Below are 24,781 nucleotides of genomic sequence, written 5' to 3' on the forward strand. Positions count from 1 at the left end.
GCCACACTGGGAGAGCACGGGGAAGTGGGCCACTCGCCTGCACCAGGGGGCCCACCGGGGTCCGCCTGAGCGAGGGTTACCTTCCCCAGCCCGGGGCACCAGATCGGTCATTGTCCTGGTTGTGGTGGTCGACGCCGACCACTCACCTATAAATCCGGCGTAGGGTGCCTGACAACCCTGGGGAACCGTGGCGGAGTTCCGCAACACCACCGGGAAAACCCAGTCGAGAAGGCCAAGATCAACGGAGCGAGGGTCGGATGCGGCAGGCAAATCCAACCTCATTGACTTCCAGGGGGCCCGCTGGGGACCGCCTGAGCAAGGGTTACCTTCCACAGCCCGGCATGGGGCACCAGATCAATCATTGTCCTGGTCGTGGTGGTCGACGCCGACCGCTCACCTATAAATCTGGCATAGGGTGCCTGACGACCCTGACAAACTGTGGCAGAGTTCCGCGACACCACCAGAAAAAAACACCGGTCCAGCAGGTCAAGACCAACGGAGCAAGGGTCGGATGCAGCCAGCAAATCAGACATCACTGACTTCCAGGGTCGCCCAACAACCGCAGCTTCGGGCCGCTGGGAGTCCGGGGCCGAGCAAACTCAGTCGCCTGGAGGGTGTCCAGCACCCAGGGCAGCTCTCCCCCAAGCCCAGGGAGAGGCCTCGGGACTCCTGGGGGACCCAGGGGCCGTGCCGGGTTGCATTCCCCGGCCCGGCACGGGGCACCAGATCGGTCATTGTCCTGGTCGTGATGGTCGACGCCAACCATTCACCTATATATCCGGCGGAGGGTGTCTGACGACCCTGGCGAACCGGGGTGAAGTTCCAAAACACCACCGGGAAAACCCGGCCCGGCATGCCGAGATCAACGGAGCGAGGATCGGATGCGGCCGGCAAATCAGACCTCATTGACTTCCAGGGTTTTTCAAGCAACATGGCCTGCCAAAAACAGGGACTTAGAGCAAAAACGCCGGCCGGTTGCGAGCAACTTGGCCTGCCGGGAACGGGGACTTTGGCCGGCGGCTCCGAGAGGCACACGGGCGGGCGTCCCGAGGTCCGGGGAACTCCGTGCGGGACCCTCGGCGGTCTACCGGGCGGTAGGGTTCCCGGGAGCCGGCCCGGGACTTGGGCGGGTTGGACCGCCGGTGCGGCACCCGGGCTGGGCGTCCCCAGGTCCGGGGAGCTCCGTGCGGGACCCTCGGCCGCGGGAGCCATGACTCCCTGCAACTTGAGCGGCTCCCCTATATATCCGGCGGAGGGTGCCTGACGACCCTGGCGAAACGGGACAGGGTTCCACCACACCACCGGGAAAACCCGGCCAGGCAGGCCGAGCTCGATGGAGCGAGGGTCGGATGCGGCCGACAAATCCGACCTCATTGACTTCCAGGGTTTTTCAAGCAACTTGGCCTGCCAAAAACGGGGACTTAGAGCAAAACTGCCGGCCGCGAGCAACTTGTGCGGCCGGGAACGGGCACTTTGGGCACATCGACATCTACAGGACACCTAAATGGATAAATCTGGATGGGATTTTCTGTCTCTTTACCTAATTTTGTGAGGATTCAGAGGGAAAATGAAAAAAACACAGATGTTTTTTTCTAATTTTTGCTAGTTTTTACTAAATTTCTAATTCTAAATTTTCAGCTAATCATCCAACTATGGTATCAAAAGAAAGCTCTATCTCTCCTTGAAAAAACAATATATAGTTTATATGGGTACACTATTCACAGTAAAAGAGAATCATCGCTGAACCGACATAGCGCAAAAATGGCAAAATTGCTCCGGGATTGAAGGGGTTAAGGAATAATAAATATAACGTCTTATGAGGAAGATTCCACAGCACCATTAGGCAAGTATGAAACGTGTAATACGTAGCTAGGAGGAAACAACAATAATATACATAACCTCCTGCTAGGAGGATGCAACAGCACCATTGAAATACAATAATACACGTAATCTGTTGGTAGGAGGGTGCAACATCACGACAACAAAACAATAATACACATAATCTCTTGCTAGGATGGTGCAACAGCACCACCAGAAGGATGGAATAAAAACAAGATATTGCCAGGTGAGTGCAACAGCATCACTAGCAAAGCAAAACATGAAACCATAAGAACGAACTTGCATTCAGCAGCCGAAAAAATTGCCACGTGTAGCAAAAACAGGGGAACGCTTACCACCCCACCAACTGCCACTTAAATCATATCCCCCAGGTGAGGAGAGTAACCGCAGCAGCAGTGTCCAGACGCAGTTGCAGAACAAGGCTTGGAGCGCAAAACGAAAGTGTGGCAATCTGATCAGACAAGGCTTCCCCAAGAGTAGGGATGAAAGAACACTTCAGCATGTCTTTCAGGCAGGGGCTGCAGTGTAACAAGGCTCACCCCAGAGCCAAAAAACAAAAATGAGTCTTCCCTACCTGAGGTAGGGCAGAAAAACACTGAGGGTTACCAGGTGGAGAGAGGTTTTATAATTTGAGTTCTGCCTTATCTCAGGTACAGAAGAGGAAAATAATAATCGGCCAACCAATCAATAATGAAAATAATCGTTAGTTGCAGCCCTAGTAAAGTTCTCTTTTGTACATTGACCTGCCGAACCTCACTTCCAGCACACCTATCACCACTCACTCTCATTACGCCTATCACACCTCACTCTAATCATACCTTATTCCAATCACACACTACTCCTACGACTCCCAGCCAGCACATATAATGCCTATTACACCCTGCCACCACACATCCCAACTCACTGCTATCACACCCAGCCACTACACATCCAAACTCACTATTGCACCCAGCCACCACACATCCCAACTCACTCCTATCACACCCAGCCACCACACATCATAACTCACTCCTATCACAACCAAACACTACACCTCACAACTCACTCCTTTCACACTCAGGCATCACGTATCAGGCCCATCATACCTAGCTATTAAACATTACACCTCACTCCCAGACAGCTTTCTTCCTCCTTCTTCTTAAATTGAGCAGTGCTACAAACTCCAGAAGATGCAAAACAGGGCAGGCCAGACAAGCAGTAGCAGGCCAGGAGCGGAAAGGAAGGGGCGGGTCAAGACAGAGACACTTGAGGGAATGGGAGAATGAGAGAGGTGGTAAATGGCAAGATAGTCCCTCCCCTGTCTCTCTATTGGTGCTGGCTGCTGCAGGGGAGGCTCCACCCTTTGGAGTAAGTCTGTTGCTGGTTCCCGTCACAAAAGCATGGTTTGCGCACACATCGTGCTGCACCGTGAGCAGGGCCAGTCACGGGGGCCGCACATTTAAGTCCGGCGGGCCGCATGTTGGACGCCCCTGACCTAGGCGCCAGGACAAAATTCACAGTCGCCATGGCGGCCTGGGATTTGTCGAGCCCTGCGTTAAGTATAAAAAATACTACCCTATAGGGTACTATATGTAAGGGATGGATATGGCTCTCTAGAGAGAGAAAATAATAAGGATGTGGGGTATTTCCATAATCAGGAGATGCGGCTAAACATGCTAAACAAATACCCCTGATAGTCTGGGTTGTCTGCTTCACGGAAATATATACTTTTTGGTTTATTTGTTTACAATTAGAGTTGCATCCCATCATACCTAATGTAAAAATTCTACGAATAATGTACACCTTATAGTCATACCTGGGAACTTCTGGGCTCCGGCGGCCGTTCCTACTTATGACAGTGGGAAACACCCCCATTTAAAGCAAAAATGGGCGGGGAGCGACCCGGAGGATTCGTGTCTTGACCTGGAGAACCGGAGAAGCAGTGCTTCACCCAGCAATCTCCGGGTCAAACCCAGAGAGTTCCCAGGTATGCTTAGGTATTTCTGAAATCAGGACGCCTGAATTGATAATCTTGGAGGGGATTTTCCGTCACTACCTAATTTTGTGAGGATTCAGAGGATTTTTTTTTCTATTTTTTTTCCGCTAGTTTTTACTAAATTTCTCATCCTAAATTTTCATCTAATTATCTAGCTATGGTATGAAAAGGAAGCAATATATAGTTTACATGGGTACACTATTCACAGGAAAGGAGAATAATCTCTGAACTGACATACTGCTAAATTGCTCCGAGACTTAAGGTACCAAAAACCCCTGGGACTGAAGGGGTTAATGGGTGTGTTCACTAAAGACATGAACGATTATCATTGTTTGTGTGTTAAGCACATTGTGTTTATCTATATCTTTATATCTTTGTTTACCAGCCTACACTTCTTTAGTGTGCAAAATTGTATAACTTTTTAGAAATTATTATATTATAATATGTTTATTCGCATTATTATTATTAAAAGAGTCAATGATTATTTTTTTGATTAGTACAAATTTTTTTTTTTAAATCCTAATCTTGTGCAGGTAAATGCCTGAAACGGAATTACTTTTCTGAAAATATGATCCTCCTGTTGATTGCAGTTTTATAGACTGAACATATTTGTCTTCAAAATTATTACCTAACGAAATCTGCGTCAGATGAAGTCTGATTAAACACAAAGATCACTGCAGGTGGTGTTATTTTTTTAGCTGATCGATTTTAACCCCTTCGTGACAAAGGCTGATTTTACTTTTTGTACCCTTCGTGACAATGGCCGTTTTAACATTTCTGCGCTGCTCGTGTTTAGCTGTAATTTTCTTCTTTCCCAATTACTGAACCCACACACATTAGATATTGTTTTTTTCAGGACAAGAAGGGCTTTCTATAGATGACGTTGTTTTGATTGTATCGTATTATTTACTATTAAAAAAAGTATAAAATATGGTGAAAAATTTAGAAAAAAATGACTGTTTCTAACTTTTAGTTGAAAAATCTTTTACTCATCTATAAAAGGTAATAAAAAAACCTGCTAAATAGATTCTACTATTTGTCCTGAGTTTAGAAATACCCAATGTTTTTATGTTTTTTTGCTTTTTTTAGCACAGTACAGGTACAGTTTTGCTATTTCAAAGCCATTTTTTCCAAATCTGGTAATTCTTCCCCCCATGTGCCATTTCGGGTATCTTTGAAGCCGGCCAATGCAATTTACCCCATCAAGTCATATATTTTTGAAAACTAGACAGCCCAGGGTATTCCAAATGCTGGTATTTTAACCCTTTCCAAGCACTTATTCTACCATCAGCCTTTGTCAAACTTTATGGTAGTAATTTTTTTGCATTTGTTTTTTCACACACATTTTACTTTAGGTATAAATAAACAGGTTCTGGTATATGTCACTATCAAAAAACACCCCAATATGTGTTTAGCAACATCTCCTGAGTACAGCGATACCTCACATGAATGATTTTGCCTGGCTGTTTGGGGGCAAAAGGGCCACATTTGGGGCATGCACATTTTTCAATGTTGCACTTTGGCATTTGGGGATCCACTGCCCATGCCCTATTTGGTACATCTTTGAGCCGGGCCATTTCAGTGTGCCCAATAAAGCTATATATTTTTGAAAACTAGACACCCCAGGGTATTTCAAATGCTAGTATTTTAACTCTTTCCATGCACCATATCTACCACCAGTCTTTGTCAAACTTTGTGATAGTCATTTTTTTCCATTTGTTTTGTCACACACATTTTACTTCAGGTATGAATTAAAAAGTTCTCGTATATGTCACTATCACAAAACACCCCAATATGTGTTCAGCAACATCTCCTGAGCGCAGTGATACCCCACATGAATGATTTTGCCTGGCTGTTCGGGGGCAAAAGAGCCACATTTGGGGCATGCACATTTTTCAATGTTGAACTTTGGCATTTGGGGATCCACTGCCCGTGCCCTATTTGGTACATCTTTGAGCCGGGCCATTTCAGTATGCCCAACAAAACCATATATTTTTGAAAACTAGACACCCCAGGGTATTTTAAATGCTGGTATTTTAACTCTTTGCATGCACACATTTTACCACCAGCATTTTTTTAAAGTTTGCAGTAGTATTTTTGTGTGTGTATTTTTCCCACACACACCTACTTTATGTATGAATTTACAGCTCCTGGTATATGCCGCTGTCACACGACACCCCAATATGTGTTCAGCAACATCTCCTGAGTACAGTGATACCCCACATGCATGGGTTTGTCATTTTTGGGGGGAACTAAAAGGCCACATTTGGTACGTGTGCATTTTTCTAATTGGAAATTAGATGTGTGGCCATCCTTCCCCCCGTGTTAATTGGGACCTTGTTGAACCCGGCCAATTCAATTTACCCCATCAAATCATACATTTTTTAAAAGTAGACACCCCATGGGCATTTAATATGCCAGTATTTTAACTCTTTCCATGTGAGAATTGTTTTAAGCTAATATGCTAATTTTAGGACTTGCTCACAAAAATATATTTTTTATATATATATATTTTTTTTTGCCTTTTTTTTTTATTTTTTTAATATTTTTTTTCAACTTGAAGGTTCCCCTGATAGTGACATCAGTGGGAAATTATTTTTACATTTTACTGTTTTTTTACTATTTTTTTTCTAATTATTATTAATTTTATTTTATTTTTAATTTATTTTTTCTAATCACACTGTGATTAGAAAGCTGAGCTCCATTGACTTGCATGGTTGAATGCAGTACCTATATTCAACCTGCAAGTGGAGCCAGAGTTCTCTAGAGGGTCTGGAGACCGTCTAGCGAACTTTTTAGACTTTATTGTTTCTTTATTGAATTTTCCCGGACCGCCGCCATCTTGCAGATGGCGAAGATCACCGGCAGCTGCGGCTGTGGCCGCTCTCCGGAGCGGTCACAGCCCATCCAAAGGTAAGTGTTTGGTGTCGCTGGATGCCTCCTGATCGAGGCATTCCAGCGACACCATTTAAGTTTAGGAGGCGATCGTTGATCGCCTCCTAAACGCTTTTAAAACGGGCGTCCGCCGCCATACAAAGTATGGCGGATGTTGACGCCCCGGGGAGGGGCCAGAGATGGCCCCTTTGTGCCGATAATGGCCCCTTTGTGCCGATAATGGCGTTGCTGAATGCCTCGAGGTCGAGGCATTACAGCAACGCCGTTTCGGTGCAGAAAGTGAAAATAGATCGCTTTCTGCACCCGTTTAATGACGTGCCGGTCCTGGCACGTCATTTGTCGTTATCGACATGAATTTCCGTGACGTGCCCGGACCGGCAATTGTCATCAAGGGGTTAATCTATGTGTGAAACATTTTTCTACTTGCCGACATTAACCATGGTTATTTTAAAATATTTTCCAATAACTACCAGAGTAGTTTTCATGTTTTTACTATGTATTCATTTAACTTTGATTTTCTGCTAACTCATTTATTGCACCCCCAAAAATTATGATTTTTTGGTTTTTTTCAAGGACAACATTTTTTTTTTGTTTTTAAATCATAAGTTATATACACTATCTATCAAAAGTTTGAAGATTGATTCCCATATTCCCATATTGAAACAAAAGTGCATTTTGTCCATTCAAATAACATGAAATGGATGAAAACCCCTTTTGCAACGTTACTTTAGCACACCTAGAACTTCCTTGTTACCACAAACTTTTGAAGAGTAGTGTTTATATGTAAACCACCATTTTATATAAAAAGAAATAAAGCTACGTATTTACAGTTTCACCCAGGCCCGGACTGGCCATCGGGCACAGCGGGCGTTTGCCCGGTGGGCCGGGCCACGGCAGGGCCGCATTGACTTAGGGGCTGATGGAGCTGCAGCTCCAGGCCCCTACCCTACCTACGGCCGCATTAACGCAGGGCAGAAGGGGCACCTGCCCCTTAACCCAGCCGCAACTGCGACCGGGTCCGCCACTCTAAGGGGCCGGGAAGTCCCCACCAAGGCCGGCCTTACGGGTCTGCGGCCGCACAGGGTTTAAATTAAAACATCGGGGTTTTTTTAACTTTATTTAACATCCTCCATCTTAAATAAAGTTTTTTTTAACTTTATTTAACATGGAGGATGTTAAATAAAGTTGAAAAAAAACCCCGATGTTTTAATTTAAACCCTGTGCGGCCGCAAACCCCTAAGGCCGGCCCTGGTGGGGGCTTCCCGGCCCCTTAGAGCAGGACCGGCCTTTGGGGTGTGCGACCGCACAGGGCGTCACACTCTAGGGGGCGGTCCGCACCGGGTGCCGCTCATCAGGGGGTGCCAACTTGCGGCACCCGGCACCCCTCCAGAGACGGACAGTAATGTCCGCCGCTGGAGGAGCAGGCTTGCAAGGGAGCGGTATCGGAGGTCTTTAACAGACCTCCGGTTCCCTTGAGTGATTTTAAGCCGGGTTCAACCCGGCTTAAAATCACTCAAGGGAGCCGGAGGTCTGCTAAAGACCTCCGATACCGCTCCCTTGTGATCCGCGGGGCAACAGCTGCTGTGCGCCGGGGTTTGTTGTTAGATCCCGGCGCACAACACTGAAGCCGCGCCCACCGCTGTCTGTGCCCTCTGAACCGGAAGAAGACAGAGAAGACAGAAGAACTGAAGAAGAGGAGCGAAGAGGAGGAAAAGGAGCTGTAAGGAGAAAAGAGGAAAGGTAGGAAAATATTCAGTGAGAGTGGATTAGTATATATGTGTGGATTGGTATATATGTGTGGATTGGTGTATGTGTGGATTGGTATATACGTGTGGATTGGTATATATGTGTGGATTGGTATATATGTGTGGATTGGTATATACGTGTGGATTGGTATATACGTGTGGATTGGTATATACGTGTGGATTGGTGTATGTGTGGATTGGTATATATGTGTGGATTGGTATATACGTGTGGATTGGTATATACGTGTGGATTGGTATATACGTGTGGATTGGTATATACGTGTGGATTGGTATATACGTGTGGATTGGTATATGTGTGTGGATTGGTATATAAGTGTGGATTGGTATATACGTGTGGATTGGTATATAGGTGTGGATTGGTATAGGTGTGGATTGGTATATATGTGTGGATTGGTATATGTGTGGATTGGTAAGTGTGTGAGAGTGATGGGTGTTATGCTGTACCATTTCCAATGTCTTTTTCATGATCTAATTATGCTCTAAAAGTACATCATAACTCCCATCACTCTATACTGTTCCATACAGTGGCAGAGCTGGGAGGCAGAGGCCTTGCACCCTCACCGCAGGACTCCTGAAAGGTAAGTGAACTTCAAAGAGGGAGAGGGTAGATAGTTAGGAGGGGGTAGATAGGGAGAAGGGCGTGAGACGGGGGAAAGGGGGTAGATAGGGGGAAAGGGGGTAGATAGGGGAGAAGGGAGTGAGAAGGGGTAGATGGGGCAGAAGGGAGTGAGAAGGGGTAGATAGGGCAATCATACTCCTATCATGCCAAGTCTGCGAGTACATCCTGGAATCTGGGTATGCCTGGGCATGATAGGAATGTGATTGCTGTTAACAATCATATATATATACATATAATATTGTTTTTTAATTGTTTTGTCCTATTTTGGTGTGTTACTTACTTTAAATAAAAGGGTTTTTTTTATGGTGTGGGGAGGTCATATTCGGTTTCGGACAGGTAAATGCTGCATTTTCGGTTTCAGTCCAGAATTCGTTTCGGTGCATCCCTACTACTAAGCCAGACAATGAAGTGGTAGGCCTACACCACAACAATGTTTGGCGTAGTATATAGTGATTGGGGTTATGCTGCACTATTGTCAATGTCTGGCTCAATGTATAGTGATAGGGATTACGCTGTACCACTGTCAATGTGTGCCTCAGTATATAGTGATAGGTGTTATGCTGTACCACCGTCATTGTCTGCCTCAGTATATAGTGGTAGGTGTTATGCTGTACCACCGTCAATTTCTGCTTCAGTATATAGTGATAAGTATTATGCTGTACCACCGTCAATGTATGCCTCAGTATATAATGATAACAGTGAGAAGAGGCAGAGGTGGTAGATAGTGATACAGGGGGATAGATAGTGAGAAAGGGGAGTTTTGTTACAAGTTTTTATTCCTTTCTTTTTTTGGGATGGGGGGGCACCAGAGGAGTAGTCCGCACAGGGCGCCAGAACACCTAAGGACGGCTCTGCCTTAGAGTGGCGGACCCGGTTGCAGTTGCGGCGGGCTTAAGGGGCTCTGCCTTAATGCGGCCATATAGGCCCAGTCAGTCCGGTCCTGACTGGGCCTATTTTAAGGTAGGAGCCTGGAGCTGCAGCTCCATCAGCCCCGAAGTCAGTCCTGCCCTGCCACAGGCGCGGTCACAGTTGCTGCTTGCTCTGGCAACAAGGTAAATAGGGTGAGGGAAGGGGCTGCAGTGAGAAGGGGCAGAGGGGGGTTAGGTAGTGAGAAAGGGGGAGAGGGGATAGATAGAGGCGGTACATATTGAGAAGTGGGGAAGGGGGTTACATAGTAAAAAGGGGGAACATAGTGAGAAGGGGCAGATAAGATGATGAGAGGGGGTAGTGTGAATGCGTATGAGAATGAATGAATAAATGTGTGGATGAATTGTGTGAATGCGTATGACAATTAATTAATTCATGTGTGGATGAATTGCTTGAATGATTTGTGAGACTGCATTAATGAATGTGTTAATGATTTGTGTGAATGATTAAATGCAAAGATGGTACATGAAGGGTGGGCTTTAACAATAAATAAATAAATAAATATGGGCTGCTCAGGCTTAAATGCCCGGGCCTATTTTTTGTCCCAGTCCGGGCCTGGTTTCACCTATAAAAGCTACAACATAGCCAGTGCAAATGCAAAAATTAATGTATTCAGGTATTTCTCCTGATTTTGGAAACACCCCATAAGTATTGTATTTCTATTTATTTTGGTTGTTATAAGGCTAAAATATGAATAATGTCCATCCCTGTTTACAAACTACATATTTTTTAAAAACGTGATATACTCACGGTTATGCCCCAGTCAAAGTGCTGAAAATACTATACATATTATAATTTATATATTATTTTGGAAGTTTACAAGCAAAAGTATTTTACTAGGGGCATTTAACACTTTTTATTTAACCATTTTAGCCATAGTCTGTGCCAAACATTGCAGTAAAAAATCTTATTTTTATTTGTAAAAGACACATTGCAGGATTTCAGTAGATAACTTGCACTTAACCTTGTACCCCATGTGGCACCAGGACAAGTTTTTGGATGTTGCGGGGTGAAAATTGGCACATGCACATTACAGTTTCAATCTTATGGATTACCTGATCATTTGTAAGACGCAAGTTTAAGCCACTGGCATTGATAATGATCAATAATCAGTTACCTGAAGTGTCACTCATACACCGATCACCCATAACATTATGACTGCCTGTATAATATTGTGTAGGTCCCCCTTTTGCTGCCAAAAAACCCCTGACCCATCGAGGCATGGCTTCCACTAGACCTCTGAAGATGTGCTGTGGTATCTGGCACCAAGATGTTAGCATCAGATCATCTGCAAGCCTTGGAGTTGTTTGTCCAGCACATCCCACAGATGCTCAATTGGATTGAGAACTTGTTGTGTTCCTCAAACCATTCCAGAACCATTTTTGATTTGTGACAGGGTACATTATCCTGCTGAAAGAGACCAATGCCTAGATAGGTCCACATGAATAGCAGGAACCAAGGTTTCCCAGCAGAACATTGCCCAAAGCATCACACTGCCTCTGCTGGCAGTGCATCCTGATGCCATGTGTTCTCCAGGTAAGCGATGCACACACACCGGGCCATCAACGTGATGTAAGAGAAAATATGATTCATCAGCCCAGGCCACCTTCCTTTGCTCCGTGGTTCAGTTCTTATACTCACGGGCCCATTGTAGATGCTTTCGGCAGTGGACAGAGGTCAACATGGGCACCCTGATTGGTGTGCTACGCAGCCTCATATGCAACAAACTGCGATGCACTGTGTGTTCTAACACCTTTCTATCAGAATTAGAATTACCTTTTTCAGCTATTTGAGCAACAGTAGCTCATCTGTTGGATTTGACCACATGGGCCACTCTCTGCTCCCCCATGTGCATCGCTTTTCCTTCCTTTGACCATTTTTGGTACTAACCAGTGCAGGCGGGGAACACCCAGCAAGAGCTCCAGTTTTGGAGATGCTCTGACCCAGTCCTCTAGCCATCATAATTTGGTCCTTGTCAAAGTAACTCCTATCCTTACACTTGCCCATTTTTGTCCTGCTTCTAACCCATCAACTTTAAGGACAAAATGTTCACTTGCTGCCTAATTTATCCCACCCACTGACAGGTACCATGATAAAAAGTGTCTGTGAGTGCGATGGAAGTTAAGGTGCCTGACTTAGTATAAAGTAATGTGAGTTATAGTGTACCACTATCAATGTCTGGTTAAGTCATGAGAGTTATGCTGTACCATCGTCAATGTCTGACTCAGTATATGGTAATAGGAGTTATGCTGTATCACTGTCTGTCTGGCTTCTGTTCCCTGTTTTGCATGCGATCTATCACCAAATCTTTGTCTTACGGAATATACGTTCAGCTGAATAGACCTCCTGTTCAGGACAGACTGGCCATCTGGCACACCAGGCAAATGCCTGTGTAGGTCGGTGGCTGACAGCACCACATATTCATTTGATCTGCCACTCAAGCCCAGCTGAGCGTTACATGAGCACAAAAATATAGAATGCGGCTGGAGATATGTAGTCAGGTGGCCACTGACCTTAAAGTGTGAGGGGGTCCTTGTCTTTGCCAGTCCAGTAACTGCGTGTGAGTCTGTTCAAACCCAAGTGTGCACATACAGAAATCAAGCAGCCAGTCAGTTGCAGGAATCATCAGACCACAGGGGATGGAGACAGCTGTGATTGCAGACACACACATGCAGACAAATACATATACTTAAATCCATACAGACTCATGCAACTCACTGCTGTGCTACACGCAGGATTACACGGCATTATGTGACTCTGCTCAACCCTGCTAACCTAAGCTAGTGTCATAAAGTGGTTACGTCCGGGACTTTATCACTACTTGTAAAGCATGCCGTTGGCTTTCTTGAGTTTGGAGGGGGCGACAATGGCCTGGATCATGCTTGGGGTGGCAAATTGTTGCTGCTGAAAAATTGCTGCCTGGGTCCCATGTAAGGACTAGCTCTGCTTGCAGTCCTAATGTAGTTTTATAATAAACATAGGATGTTCACTATTTTCTTTGTTTTTTTTCTTTATTTTTGTCTTTAAATTTCATACATACAGTTGACTGGTATTCTGGTATTTTCAGAATTGTAAATAAATTGGTGCAAATCTTCTTTTGTATGCTAACAAAACCACCTGATGTCCCAAAAGCCTTGGCCAGCATAATAAATGTCATTATTCAGCCTGCTTTTCAGTAGTATAACACAAAGTGCTAAGACCTTATACATATTTTGTTAAAGGACCTTAACCCCTACAATTCATGAAACCCACATCTATGTCTTTCCTTCACAAATATATGTAAAATGGCTGCCTGCGGGACCATATCAATGCCATGTGTAGTTTACCCAGTTATATTATGTAATGCACACAAGGCATCTATTTTGTATATAGTAACGCATAAGCCTATAAATTATTGGCTACATAAGTGGTAATAAATGAACACATCTGTTGTTAGAATCAGTGCCGACACTAGGGATTCCCCACGCACTGACAGAACAAGCTTTATACCACCCCCAACCCAGGATATTAAGCAAGCCTTAACTAATGCCATAGAAAAATGTTATGGCTAACTAGGGTTTTAGCATGCCTGGGGAATAGCACTGTATTACATAGGAATGTGGTGCTCTACAAAGTTTTTGGTCTTTTCAGTAATCCATAACAAGATTTTGCAGTGGGTAGGTCTTCCCAGCATACCAGATTGGATTTTTTTTTCAGGAACACATAAATGCTAAAGCTGCTTGGCACAAAGGACACATTTATAGAGTTAAATAACAACTTCAAGTAGCACAAAAAAGTATTGAAAATTTGATTTTTTTTTTAGATTCTGGAAGCAGTTGCTTGAGTATTTATTTGGCAATTCAAAAAAAAAAAAGTTTTGCTGAAGCATTTTTTCATGGCACTGCAGCTGTGGACTGCCTGTAGATCTGCCTGTTTTTTTTACAATATGCTGTGCTGTGGTTACATTAAGATAGGGCAGACAGGATGTGTAGAATGCATGCAGCATATACCCTAATTAAGGCATTGCTTAAAGCATTTTAAGAGTTCAATATAACCTGTTAATTGTGATTGTACACTGGGAATTAAAGTCTGTGCAGTATCCTCAACAACTCAGTTATAGGCTCTGAGGAAAATGTGCCATATTGCATTTTGTTCAGTATGACAACCTGAGCTCCTGTACAAATTTAAGTGGAAGGGTTTCCATCACCTTTTACCCACCATAACTTATGTAATGGCATGTGAGGGCATAAATCTTTTTTTTTAAATAATGACCTCAAAAATATCCCTCACAATCTTCAAAATGTATGTCACTGGGTAATGTCAATCTTTCTCAACATTTTGCAGATTCTTTGTCAACCTTGTCATCACCATAAAGTGCGAATATCATCTGCATGGAAAATCCATGATTCAGCCACTTCTGGGAAGTGACATCAGCTGTGGAAAAGTCTTCGTTCAAAGGTGCACATGATTTGTGAGTAAGAACCAAGTCAGGTCAAGATGGATCAAATCCAGAAATATAGGATTTTTGCATCAGAACCAGAACTTGGTTTTCGGGGTATATCCACAAACCAAGTTCCATATATCCAATTAATCACTCAGTGGTTACCTTACCTGCTGCTTCCTCTGTGACTGTGATAATTGGACTAGGAACATAGTTAAATGGAGTGATTCGAGCAGCCTTGCTTGGAGAACTATGTCTACTGGTGGGTAAATTCACAACAGCAAGAGCTGCTTTACCCAGCTCTGGTACTGCTGAAGCCACACCTGGCCTATTTCTAACACCCATGGGATTGTTTTCCAGCGTGGGTGATGTGCTGGAATTCGTCTTTGTGATGATGAAGTCTTCTGTCTGAACTACAGCATCACTTGTTTTCCTTCGTGGTTCAATGGACTCTTCTGCTAATGGGAGAGCACAAGCAGGCAAGGTGCTTCGAAGAATATGTGGAATATCTTCATCACGAATCCTTCGCCAGGTTGCTTTACCTGAGCTATCAAGTCTTGTAACTCTTGTGCCTTCACACTTTGAAAGGCATTGACTTGTCCTGCTTTCCCCACGTGGCCCAGGAAGATTGATGTGAGGAGAAGAAGAATGTCTCTTGAAAGGTTCTGGTGCAGATGGCATATTTCGGACAGGAAGGCGGGATGGACTCTCAGAACTTGTCCTTCGTGGTGGTCGACTTGGAGATGGAGGACCATTGGCTTTAGAAGATTTGTGCACTTTGAGTTCCTCGCAACGTGAAGAACAGAGAAAAACTGCAGGCAGAGCTGCGCTACTTCGAGGGGGAACACCGTGCTGACGCTGGGAAAGGGACAAGTCTGAGTGCTGCCTTCTAATGCTTCCTTTTGTTTCTTTGATGAAAGTTAATTGTCGGAGGAATCCGGTTTTCCCAGACTCACTGTTCCGAACCTGGTTGAATCGACTATTATGGGGACCAGGTTTTTTGATAGGGCTCTGTCGAGGGCTGACAGATTCCATGGCAAGTGGAGAAGGGGCAGGTGTGCCTCGTGGACTTGGCTTTTTCATGTAGGGTATGCGCACAGGAGACTTCTGAGTTTTATTACCAGGAGACGCCTGTGTGTTCCTTGTAGCCTTTGACTTTGGTGATGTTGGATTTACTGGGTCCTGTGGTTTGCGTGATGGTGTTGAGTTTTGTGAAGAACCAGCTGAGGGAGCAGAACTTATACGGGCTGGAGGGGTTGCACTTCTTTTGGGTAAAGTGAGCTCTGTTCCAAGGTCTGAAGATTTGCCTAGACGATGAAGGCTGCGAGAGCGCACAGTATTAGGGACCTTTATAACATCCTGAACAGGTTGATTTGAAGGTTGTTTGTTGGCAGGATTTTTGTCCTGAGTGGGCATGTAGATCACAGTTCTTCCTCGAAAGACCATAGGGATATGACCCTGCTTCTGGTTTGGGGTAACCGCTGTATTACCCCTATCAGATTTGGTTACCTCATTACCACTGTCAACTGGGACTTGATTAGAGCGCTGCAACCTTGAACGCAAAGCCAATTCCCTAGTTTGTCTGCTGCGTGGTTGTAAAGGATGCCGAGTGGAGACTGAAGGACTAGACATCAAAGAATCAGATGATGGGCCTCTGGAGATGGTTGAGGAGTCTCTGGAAATAGAAGCTGAAGCTTGGTGTATCCAACTGACAATTGAGTTAGCACCTTCTCTGATAGCTTCCCAGTCCACACTGTCTAGATCAGACAAGTCCCCTACATCTTGTGCCCTTTGTTCTTTTGAGTTATTCTGTGTTTCCCCTTTATCAGCATTCCTGAGCTTGTGCTTCCTCTTGCGGGCTGAAAGCTTTCTCTTCCTGGCCACTGCTGAGTTTGTGCAGTTGTCTTCTTCTGATGTATGGCTAGCAGATGCTTCCCTGTTTCCTATTCGACTGCTTGCAACTCGGCATTGTGGCTTAGATGCATGTCTGCTAGAATTGTTTGCTTTTTCCTGTGTATAAACAGGTTCCAGATCACTAAGAGAGCTCATGGATGAGCTGAGTGAGTAGCAGGGCATAGGCTCATCTTCTATCATATTCTGAAATCTAGTTGGAGGAGGACCAGGTTTGGTGATTAAAGTGGTCTCTCTGGTTTTAGTTCCAAAGTACTGACCTTTGCAAGGAGATTGTTCCACCTTCTTTTTTGGAGAGTCTTTGCTTAAATTTGTTGTGTCTGCATCGTCTTCGTAGAAACAGTACACTTCCTCCTCAGTGGGTGTTGTGTGACAAAATGACTGGAAAGCTAAGTTCCCATGAACATACTCACTTTGCTTTACATCGTGCCTTGTTGGGTGAATAGCAGAACAAATCCCCTGTTTACTGTTTGCAGTTACTTTTTTACTTGAATCGAGACTTCTTATCTTATCATCTGTGCGGTGCGCTTTTACAGGAAGCACTTGGTTCATAGTGTTACCTTTTCTAGTAATCTTTGAATTTACATAAATACATTTCATCTTATTCTCCTCGGTGGTTGGTACATTTCCAACTGAATATACCCCAAGTCCTTCTACTTGTTCAGGAGTGCCTAGCATGGTTCCATACTCTCTACTCTCTGTTCGGCTCCTTGACCTATCCCTTTGCTCTTGATCATCTTTCAATGAATACTGCAAAGTTTCATCACTTAGTGAGGCAGCGCTTGAGAAGTTCACAGGGGTCCCTTCAGCTGAGTCAGTGAAAGATGAGTCATCTTTAAGTAAGTCCCTTTTCGAATGGAAATTCTTGGATGTATGAAGTTGTGTATGTGCTGGAACCAGCATGTATACCGGGACCTGCACTGACTTTTTGGCCTGTCTATTAAAGACTGGGGTACTGACTTTACAGAGTCTGGAAGGCATGGCTGAGTTAATACACTCTTTAAGAATATCAATGTCATCATCTGAAACAAGCTCAAGCTCAGATTTCTTCATCATCCCTAAGAGTCTTTCCTCACGACTCTCTCCACTTTTCTCATGTGCTACAAAATTTAAACAGTTCTTCTCAGGAAAAGGAGGAATAAGTTTAAGCTCCACATCCTTTTGAATATAATGCTCATGCAAGGGCAATGCACTCAGGCTAGATGCACATGAGAAATTCTCTGTAGGATTCTCCACTGTAAAGTAAATCATGGAGTCAATGTCTTTGGGAATCTGGAACCTCTCCTTGAAATCTGTTATCTCCATGAACTTCTTTACATTATTTTCCCACTGAATGTTGAATTGATTGGTCTCCTTTTCTAAGAAGCCACCAGGATCACAATTTGGGGTTTTGCTCCTGCTTGGTGGCATTGTCTGCCCAGGGCTGTCTGGTAGCTCACTAGGGCTTATGGTTCCACTGATCATTTCACTACATGGGTCACTCTGAATTGAACTGGCAATGGAATGGCTTTCAAAACTCCCAAGGGAGCTGACAGAACTGCATCGGCTCATTACCAAAGGTGTTTCCTGAATATAGTTTTCAGAAGAGCTGGATGGGGTCATATCGTCATGTCTAGAAGGTGAAACATCTCGGAGGAAGAGTTTCTCTGATTTTGGAAGAGGGATTGCAATAGGCAAACTGGCACTAGGTGAAACATCATCCTTTTGGTAATTTCTGTCTGATGCATCCTCTCTCCCTTGTTTACTCGAATTGTGGTCTGGGTTACCCTCATCCACTTCCAAAATCTCCAGAGAGGAGTCACTGTCCAACTCATTCTCACTACGGCTTTGCCCATCTAATAGATTGTCACCAGAAGATAGTGAAGAGAGAGAACTGCACCGAGAAAAACAAATTGGGGTGCCCTCAACTTCATATTTTTGTAGTGATTCTTGCTCCCCTGCTGAAGAAGAGTAGACAGAGGTCTTTTCTGACGTTTTTATGAAGGTGTCTGTCTGTAATGACCCCAGCCATGCATTTTTTTTACCAGACAAAGCATTTTGAAAAATGTTTCCAGGGAACCCTGTACTTTTTTTCGCAATGCTTTCAGTGCCCGAGATGTGCTTGTAAGATGGAGACAACTTTATGGTATGCACCAATGAGTCTGTTGGAATTTTACTGCTAGAATTTACCATTGTATGGTCTTTGTTGTGTACCACACCATCTGTGTTCTTCAAGCTAGTAAACGTTAAATTTCTTTTCAGTGAGTTGTGAGTTTCTCTTGAATCTTCTTTATGAATTATCTCCTCCAGCTGACCCTCAGCTGAATTACTTTGCTCTGGCTTAACCAACACACTCTTTAGATCCAAACGACTCGGACGTTTTTGATACCTTTGTAGTTCTTCTTTGTAATCCATGATGGCAGGCCTGCTACATGGTTTCATGTGCTCCCTTGGGCAGTATCCATCACTTGTGCTCCCACTGTTTAAACTGTCATTGGAGAGACTGGTGTAGGCAGTTTTTAGACGCAGAAGTGCTTGAGCTCTACTTAGGTTATCTCTCCTCATTATGCCGCTATTGTCAGAAAGTCTACAAGGAGAACAGGACTGAGCTCTGGCCTCATGAAGCTCATCTGAGCCATAAGGCCAATCAATGCAGTGGTCTTCAGAGCTTAAACTAAAGCTGTCATCTGAGGATGTATGCATGATGGAAATGTCTTCTACCAGTCTGTCTATTTTGGCCACTGTACAAGTTATCTTATTGACCATTTTGTCAGGTGTTACTGAAACCCCACCATGTGGTTTCTTCAATTCACGTATATTGCTGTCAGGTTTTTCCGCTTCTGGTCCTCTCTTTATTGACCCAGCACATGACATAGGTTGCCCTTGGTTAAAGGAGGAGTTTAGGTACATGGACAGAATTGAGGAGTTCCCAGTTTCCGCACTGCCAGATGTGTTTGGGATGTCATCATCATCAAAACACCCAGAGTCAGAGGCATAATCTTTTACCAGGCTCTCCATGTGCCTTAATGGGCCCTTCATAGGCTGAGATTTAAGTCCTTGTTTATCCATGGAGTCAAAAGTTTCTGCAAGATGTTTAGCATCCAGCTCAGCTTCCAGTGCCTTTTGCTTTCTCATATAAAGAGAGGGCATACAGGATCCTGGTGAGATGACAGAAGCATCCTTGTATTTTAGAGGCCTGTGAGCAAGCAAGTTTCTTAGAGCAGCTGCACTGCCCATTGCAATCATTTTATGCTTGGAGTGAATAAGGTTGCGCAGCATGCTGACAGCCCCTAAATCCCAAAGTAGTTCTTGGTCTTGTGGACACCGAGCAGAAAGATTCCACAGTGTCCCACATGCGTTGCTGACGATGGTCAGGCTGTGTGATTTAAGGTGCTGCAACAAAGTCTGGAGGCAGTTGTGATCACGGAGAATCTTTCTGTAAAACAAGGAATTCGTCTATTTATCAAGGGGAAACAATAATTGGCACATTAGGGATAATTGTTCTATAATTAATTCACTAAAGCAGGAAAGCACAGGTGAATAAAATATTTGGACTCATTATGAATTATGAAGAGCGGATTCTACCAAAACATTATTAGTGAATAAATGTCCACATTTATTGCTCCAATTCAAAACCCAGGTGAACAAATCTAAGTTAGAATAAAAGGTGAACTATCAGAAATAGTCGATAGTATTTTGACATGTTTTATGTGCAAGAATTACTAGCACCTAATTTTCAACAAAATCAAGTACTGTTCAGTGTGTGTAGATGTACAAATATTCTGCTTGTCCTCACATTTATTTTACAGCACATAAAAAACAATTCCTTTATCCCTCATGCATGTTTTTATATGGCATTCTCTATGTGTAACTTCATAGCTGACTGCTATTATTTTGGACATAATTAATCTTATTGTCAGAGTGGAATATAAAATTTATGTATATAAGTATATATGAAGCAGCATAGAGCCTTTTTCTCCTCCGGTAAACATTACGGTGGGTAAGAAAAATACTAACCGTGTCTTCAGTTGTCATTTTTATATATAATTTTTTACGTCATTTTTATATATCATTTTTATGTCATTTTTATATATAATTTTTTGTCATTGTTATATATATTGTCTATACCTTTTTAATTAGGGCTACAACTAATCTATGAAGTCGAAAAAATTGATAATGAAAATAGTTGCCAACGATTATCATTATCGATTAGTCGAATCGATTTTAGCAAATTTTTTTAGAGCAAATGCTTTGAAAAATAGTCCTCAAATAGAGGTCGGATAATAAGACAAGGAGTATTTTTCAGAGCATTTGAGGTATTTTTCAGCGCATTAGAGGTCGGATAATAACACTAAGGTCCAGATCCCCTGTAGCGCTGCAGGGGACCTGGATCCTCCTCTTTGGCAGCCGGTGAACATCTGTGCGATGCGCGCAGACATCCTCCACTACTGCTCTCCACTTCCGCCGGACTTCTATGATAGAGCAGCAGCGTGACACGACCTTCCGGTGCTCCACCATAGAAGCCCAGCAGAAGTACCGGCCAACAGCAGCGGAGGTTATCTTGGGGGCAGAGTGGCATATCGGGGGTTTAAGACATATTAGAGGGCATAGTGGCATATCAGAGGGTATAAGGCATATCAGAGGACACAGTGGCATATCAGGAGGCTATAAGGCATATCAGAGGGCACAGTGGCATATCAGGGGGTATGAGGCATATAAGAGGGCAATATGGCATATAGGAGGGTATAAGGCATATCTGGGAGGCAGAGTTGCATATCTGGGGGTATAAGACATATCTGGAGGTATAAGGCATATAGGGGTATAAGGAATACCTGGGGAGGGCAGAGTGGCATATCTGGGGTATAAGGCATATCTGGGAGGCAGTGTGGCAAGCCTGGGCTCAGATGTGCATAACTGGGGGGCAGCCCTACTTTTAATCAAACACAATTTAAGGGCTATATAATGCTTACTTCAGCAGTATTACTAATGACGTTTGGAAGAGTTTAAGACTATAGGTATATCTATGCATATCATTCTCAGGAAAGGGATGTACAAAGTATCAGGGGCACCATGAAGGGAGAGGGAGGGTTTGAAAGAATGCTATTCACAAAGAGCAGGATACATACGAAGGGAAAATGGATGCAAATGTATGACACTGGGGTAGCCATAAGTTGTGGGTCCTTACCTGTAGTCATCACGGGTAGCAATGAGACTGGACACATTTCGTAAGATGCCTCCGCCACTCTCTATGATGGACAGGGAGTTGCTTTGACACTTGTAGGTGAGAGTGCTCACCAGGAAGCCCAGAGATCCCTCCACAGAGCAGACAGATGCCTTGTTCTCGGTGCTGTGAGCAGACAAGTTCCACAGGGCACTGAGCACACTTTTGAGTGTTGACTCCTAGAAAAAAGGGAAAACTGATCACCATTGTTTACACAGAGTATACAGGTGCCACTAGGCACTGCTATATGCAGTAACTAGTGAACCTTGTTGATTTATCCATATGTCATTTATCCATACGTCATAAATTTTTCTGCATTGGTACAATTGGTACAATTGATATCCTTTAAACAATTCCTGATGATCATCTTACCTTTGTGGCCCGCAGGGCACACTGCATCAGACTGATTACACTGCCAACTTCTCGCAAAATCTTCTTGCTGTTCATGTCTGCTCGCCAGGATAGATTTCTCAAAATGCTTGATGCAACCTGTGATTTGCAAGATGAAGATCCAATTACAGCCTGTAAAGACCAAACTCTAAACCTAGTATAATAAGAACAAAGTGACCCACTAAAGGGAATTAAATGGAAGACTGTACCTGGTGAAGTTCTTCACTCTCAGAGGCAAGGTGAGCCACAATTGCCTGCATACAACCACGTCTGGAACAAAGTGTAGCCTGTATGACAAAGAAAAAGTACTGTGATTACAGACATAGACACTCAGATTACCCTAGTTATTGCACTGAGGTTTGTGATACCAGACCTTTAACCGACACCTATAAGGTAAAAAAAAAAAGGAGTTTTCTACGTTTTATATTGTGTAATTTTAAGCTAATCATACTAAACATGAATATACTGTATTTAAGACATTACTTTGGTTGAGTGTAGGCACAATGGACCCTAGTTTACTGCACAATAACAATATTTGAAAAGATTCCCTGAAATAAAAACCTGATGTGTGGGGATCATAGAAAATACCCAAATAATGGACCCACATTCCAAATATCATGTGTTTCCCAAACATTCCTATCCTAGAACTTTGTGAATGAGCTCGCCATGAGACTCTTCAATACTTTATAACAAAGCAGCTTCTGCAAGGTCTCTAAATGTCCTTGTGGAAACATTTACTTGTCAGGAGTAATTCTGAATGAAGTCGCCTTTATTCAGGCAGGGTTTTCAGCCATAATATACTACTGAAGACCATTAGGGATATTCAAACATCATTAAATCAATATGAATAAGTCAGCTCCAGACTATGTGACCCTGGAAATCTTCCCAATCACCCTGATATTATAGTTATAAACCCAGAGACCCAGGTTTGTTATATATAGAATTATTGCGTAGCCCCCACTCCCAAGAATACAAAGGGAAACAGTGCATGTTAGGTGATTCCTGCTCCCAAAAGCATATAAGCAGACATCATCAGACAATGATTATAGATCGGCTGTAATATTTAATTACATATAATTTGCTTTGTTTCGTAATCAGTTTGTCATCACTTTTGCCTTTGTGTGCATTAGAAGCCTGGATTTAACCATGCCAGGGACTACTCAGACAGACTTGCATGTGACATTATACAGTGGCGTTTGTCTCACCTTGTTAACCACATCTCCAAAGGTCAGATTGGTGAGAGCCATTCCTGCATAGCGTCTTAGTGCCAAGCTGAGGGGATCACTAGTCATCTTGTGCATCTGATAATCCACCTCTAGGAGCTCTGCTATAGCGTGAAGGGCACCTACAGGAATCAAGGCAATTTCGCACTATAAAGAGGGCCAGGCGATGACAGTAATTACAATGCAACATATCTGTCTTGGGTCGTCATTAATTATATTTCAGTGTTTTATTACGCAACCTACCCAGTTCATTCATTGCTCTGCGATATTCCTCATCAAATGATAGCTTCATAACAGCACAGCTTGCCTGACAAATCTGTGGTTCAACAGGGACTGGAGCTGAAAGAAAAATGTAATGTGTTATACACTGCTGATAAAGGCATAAAACACAGAGACTGGATGGCAACTTGATGCAACTTAGAGGACTTTAAAATTACACATTGTGTATCGTCAGACTGCTCTGTAGCTCCTACCTTCTAGCTTTCCTAAAATACACAAACATCCCTCAATTTCCACTTCTCCCGAACATGTGAAACTTTAAAGCAAATACTTGCTTCAGAAATGCTTGAGGTTCATTTTCCCCACAACTTATTTCAACATGCATGCAAACCTTTTGGTATTATCTAAAGACACCCCCTACATCTGAACATGAAAGAAAGCAGATATCTCTTCTCAAATTCCTTTGTCTTCTACTTATATTGTTAAGCAGTCTTGTAGTCTTTTCTTTGCTTATTTGACACAGATGTTTGTGGCTGTCTTCCTCCTCATACTTACCTGGGCTGCCCTCTTGTGCATCCCCACTTTGTTCATGTCCTAGCATCCATTCCCAGCAGGTTTCCGTGTAAGATCGGATTTGCTCCAGGATGTGAAGAACTCTCATCTCCTTTTTGGCTTGTCCTTCATCTGGTTGTGAGAAGATAACATTGTGCAGTGCAGCATTTGCTCGCATTCTGGCATCTTTGAGTTTCTGGGACTCCTGAGGCTGCACATCTCGTTCTGCTTCATGTAGTATCTGGAGCAGTAGGGGTAAGCAACCGGACCTCCGCATTGCCTGACAACTTTCTTGAGAACTGGACATGGCAAGCAAAGTGCGTGACATGTCATCCTTGTCACGTGTGGCCAACATGGACAAAAGCCAGAACACAACCTCCGCCTACGGAGAATAAGATGGCACATGCTATTTAGTTATACTATTTGTGCAACCAAGCAGTCCAAAACATGTGGTCATCATCTAAACAACACCCCATAGAAAAATGCTTTGTATTATATGTACCACCCTATAAACCATCTTTCACGTGATCTCTGCAACTGAATTAGGTGGAACCTTTCAATACAATAAACCCTGTCAAGTTCACCGCAACATCTTTAATGAATAGCAAGCTTCAGATAACTTTGGTAGGGACCAGTGTTTGTGTTAAGAATTTACAAATTCAGCTGAAAACACTTTGAAGTTGGGTTATCATGGAAAGTCTATTTCCAACTTCTAGAACAGTGAATCTGTTGCGTTATTACTATGTTAAAGTTGGGGATGAGTTGCAATTAAAGTATATTACGCTATAGTTAATACTCAGGCTTTAGCGGACAGATGCTGATGGTACCGTCTGTATTTTGACACC

At 43.6% G+C, this 24,781-nt stretch overlaps 1 protein-coding gene across 1 annotated transcript in view; it reads right to left on the minus strand.

The window, feature by feature from the left end:
* Window positions 1–953: 953 nt before the first annotated feature.
* LOC149289449 (adenomatous polyposis coli protein 2-like) overlaps window positions 954–24,781 on the minus strand; it is a 59,487-nt gene continuing 35,659 nt past the window's right edge. Inside the window, exons 8-17 of the mRNA XM_089490522.1 lie at window positions 23,967–24,318; window positions 23,409–23,504; window positions 23,148–23,287; window positions 22,152–22,229; window positions 21,925–22,041; window positions 21,517–21,731; window positions 18,647–19,767; window positions 16,995–18,493; window positions 14,612–15,800; window positions 954–1,084 (exon numbers count right to left, since the gene is read on the minus strand). Of these exons, the coding sequence (XP_089346648.1) occupies window positions 954–1,084; window positions 14,612–15,800; window positions 16,995–18,493; window positions 18,647–19,767; window positions 21,517–21,731; window positions 21,925–22,041; window positions 22,152–22,229; window positions 23,148–23,287; window positions 23,409–23,504; window positions 23,967–24,318 (4,938 nt within the window). The remainder of the gene's footprint in view (window positions 1,085–14,611; window positions 15,801–16,994; window positions 18,494–18,646; window positions 19,768–21,516; window positions 21,732–21,924; window positions 22,042–22,151; window positions 22,230–23,147; window positions 23,288–23,408; window positions 23,505–23,966; window positions 24,319–24,781) is intronic.

This window comes from Sceloporus occidentalis, unplaced genomic scaffold (assembly GCF_023333645.1).
Source record: "Sceloporus occidentalis isolate IW3139 unplaced genomic scaffold, rSceOcc1.0.p SCAF_45, whole genome shotgun sequence".
NCBI classification, from domain to species: domain Eukaryota; kingdom Metazoa; phylum Chordata; class Lepidosauria; order Squamata; family Phrynosomatidae; genus Sceloporus; species Sceloporus occidentalis.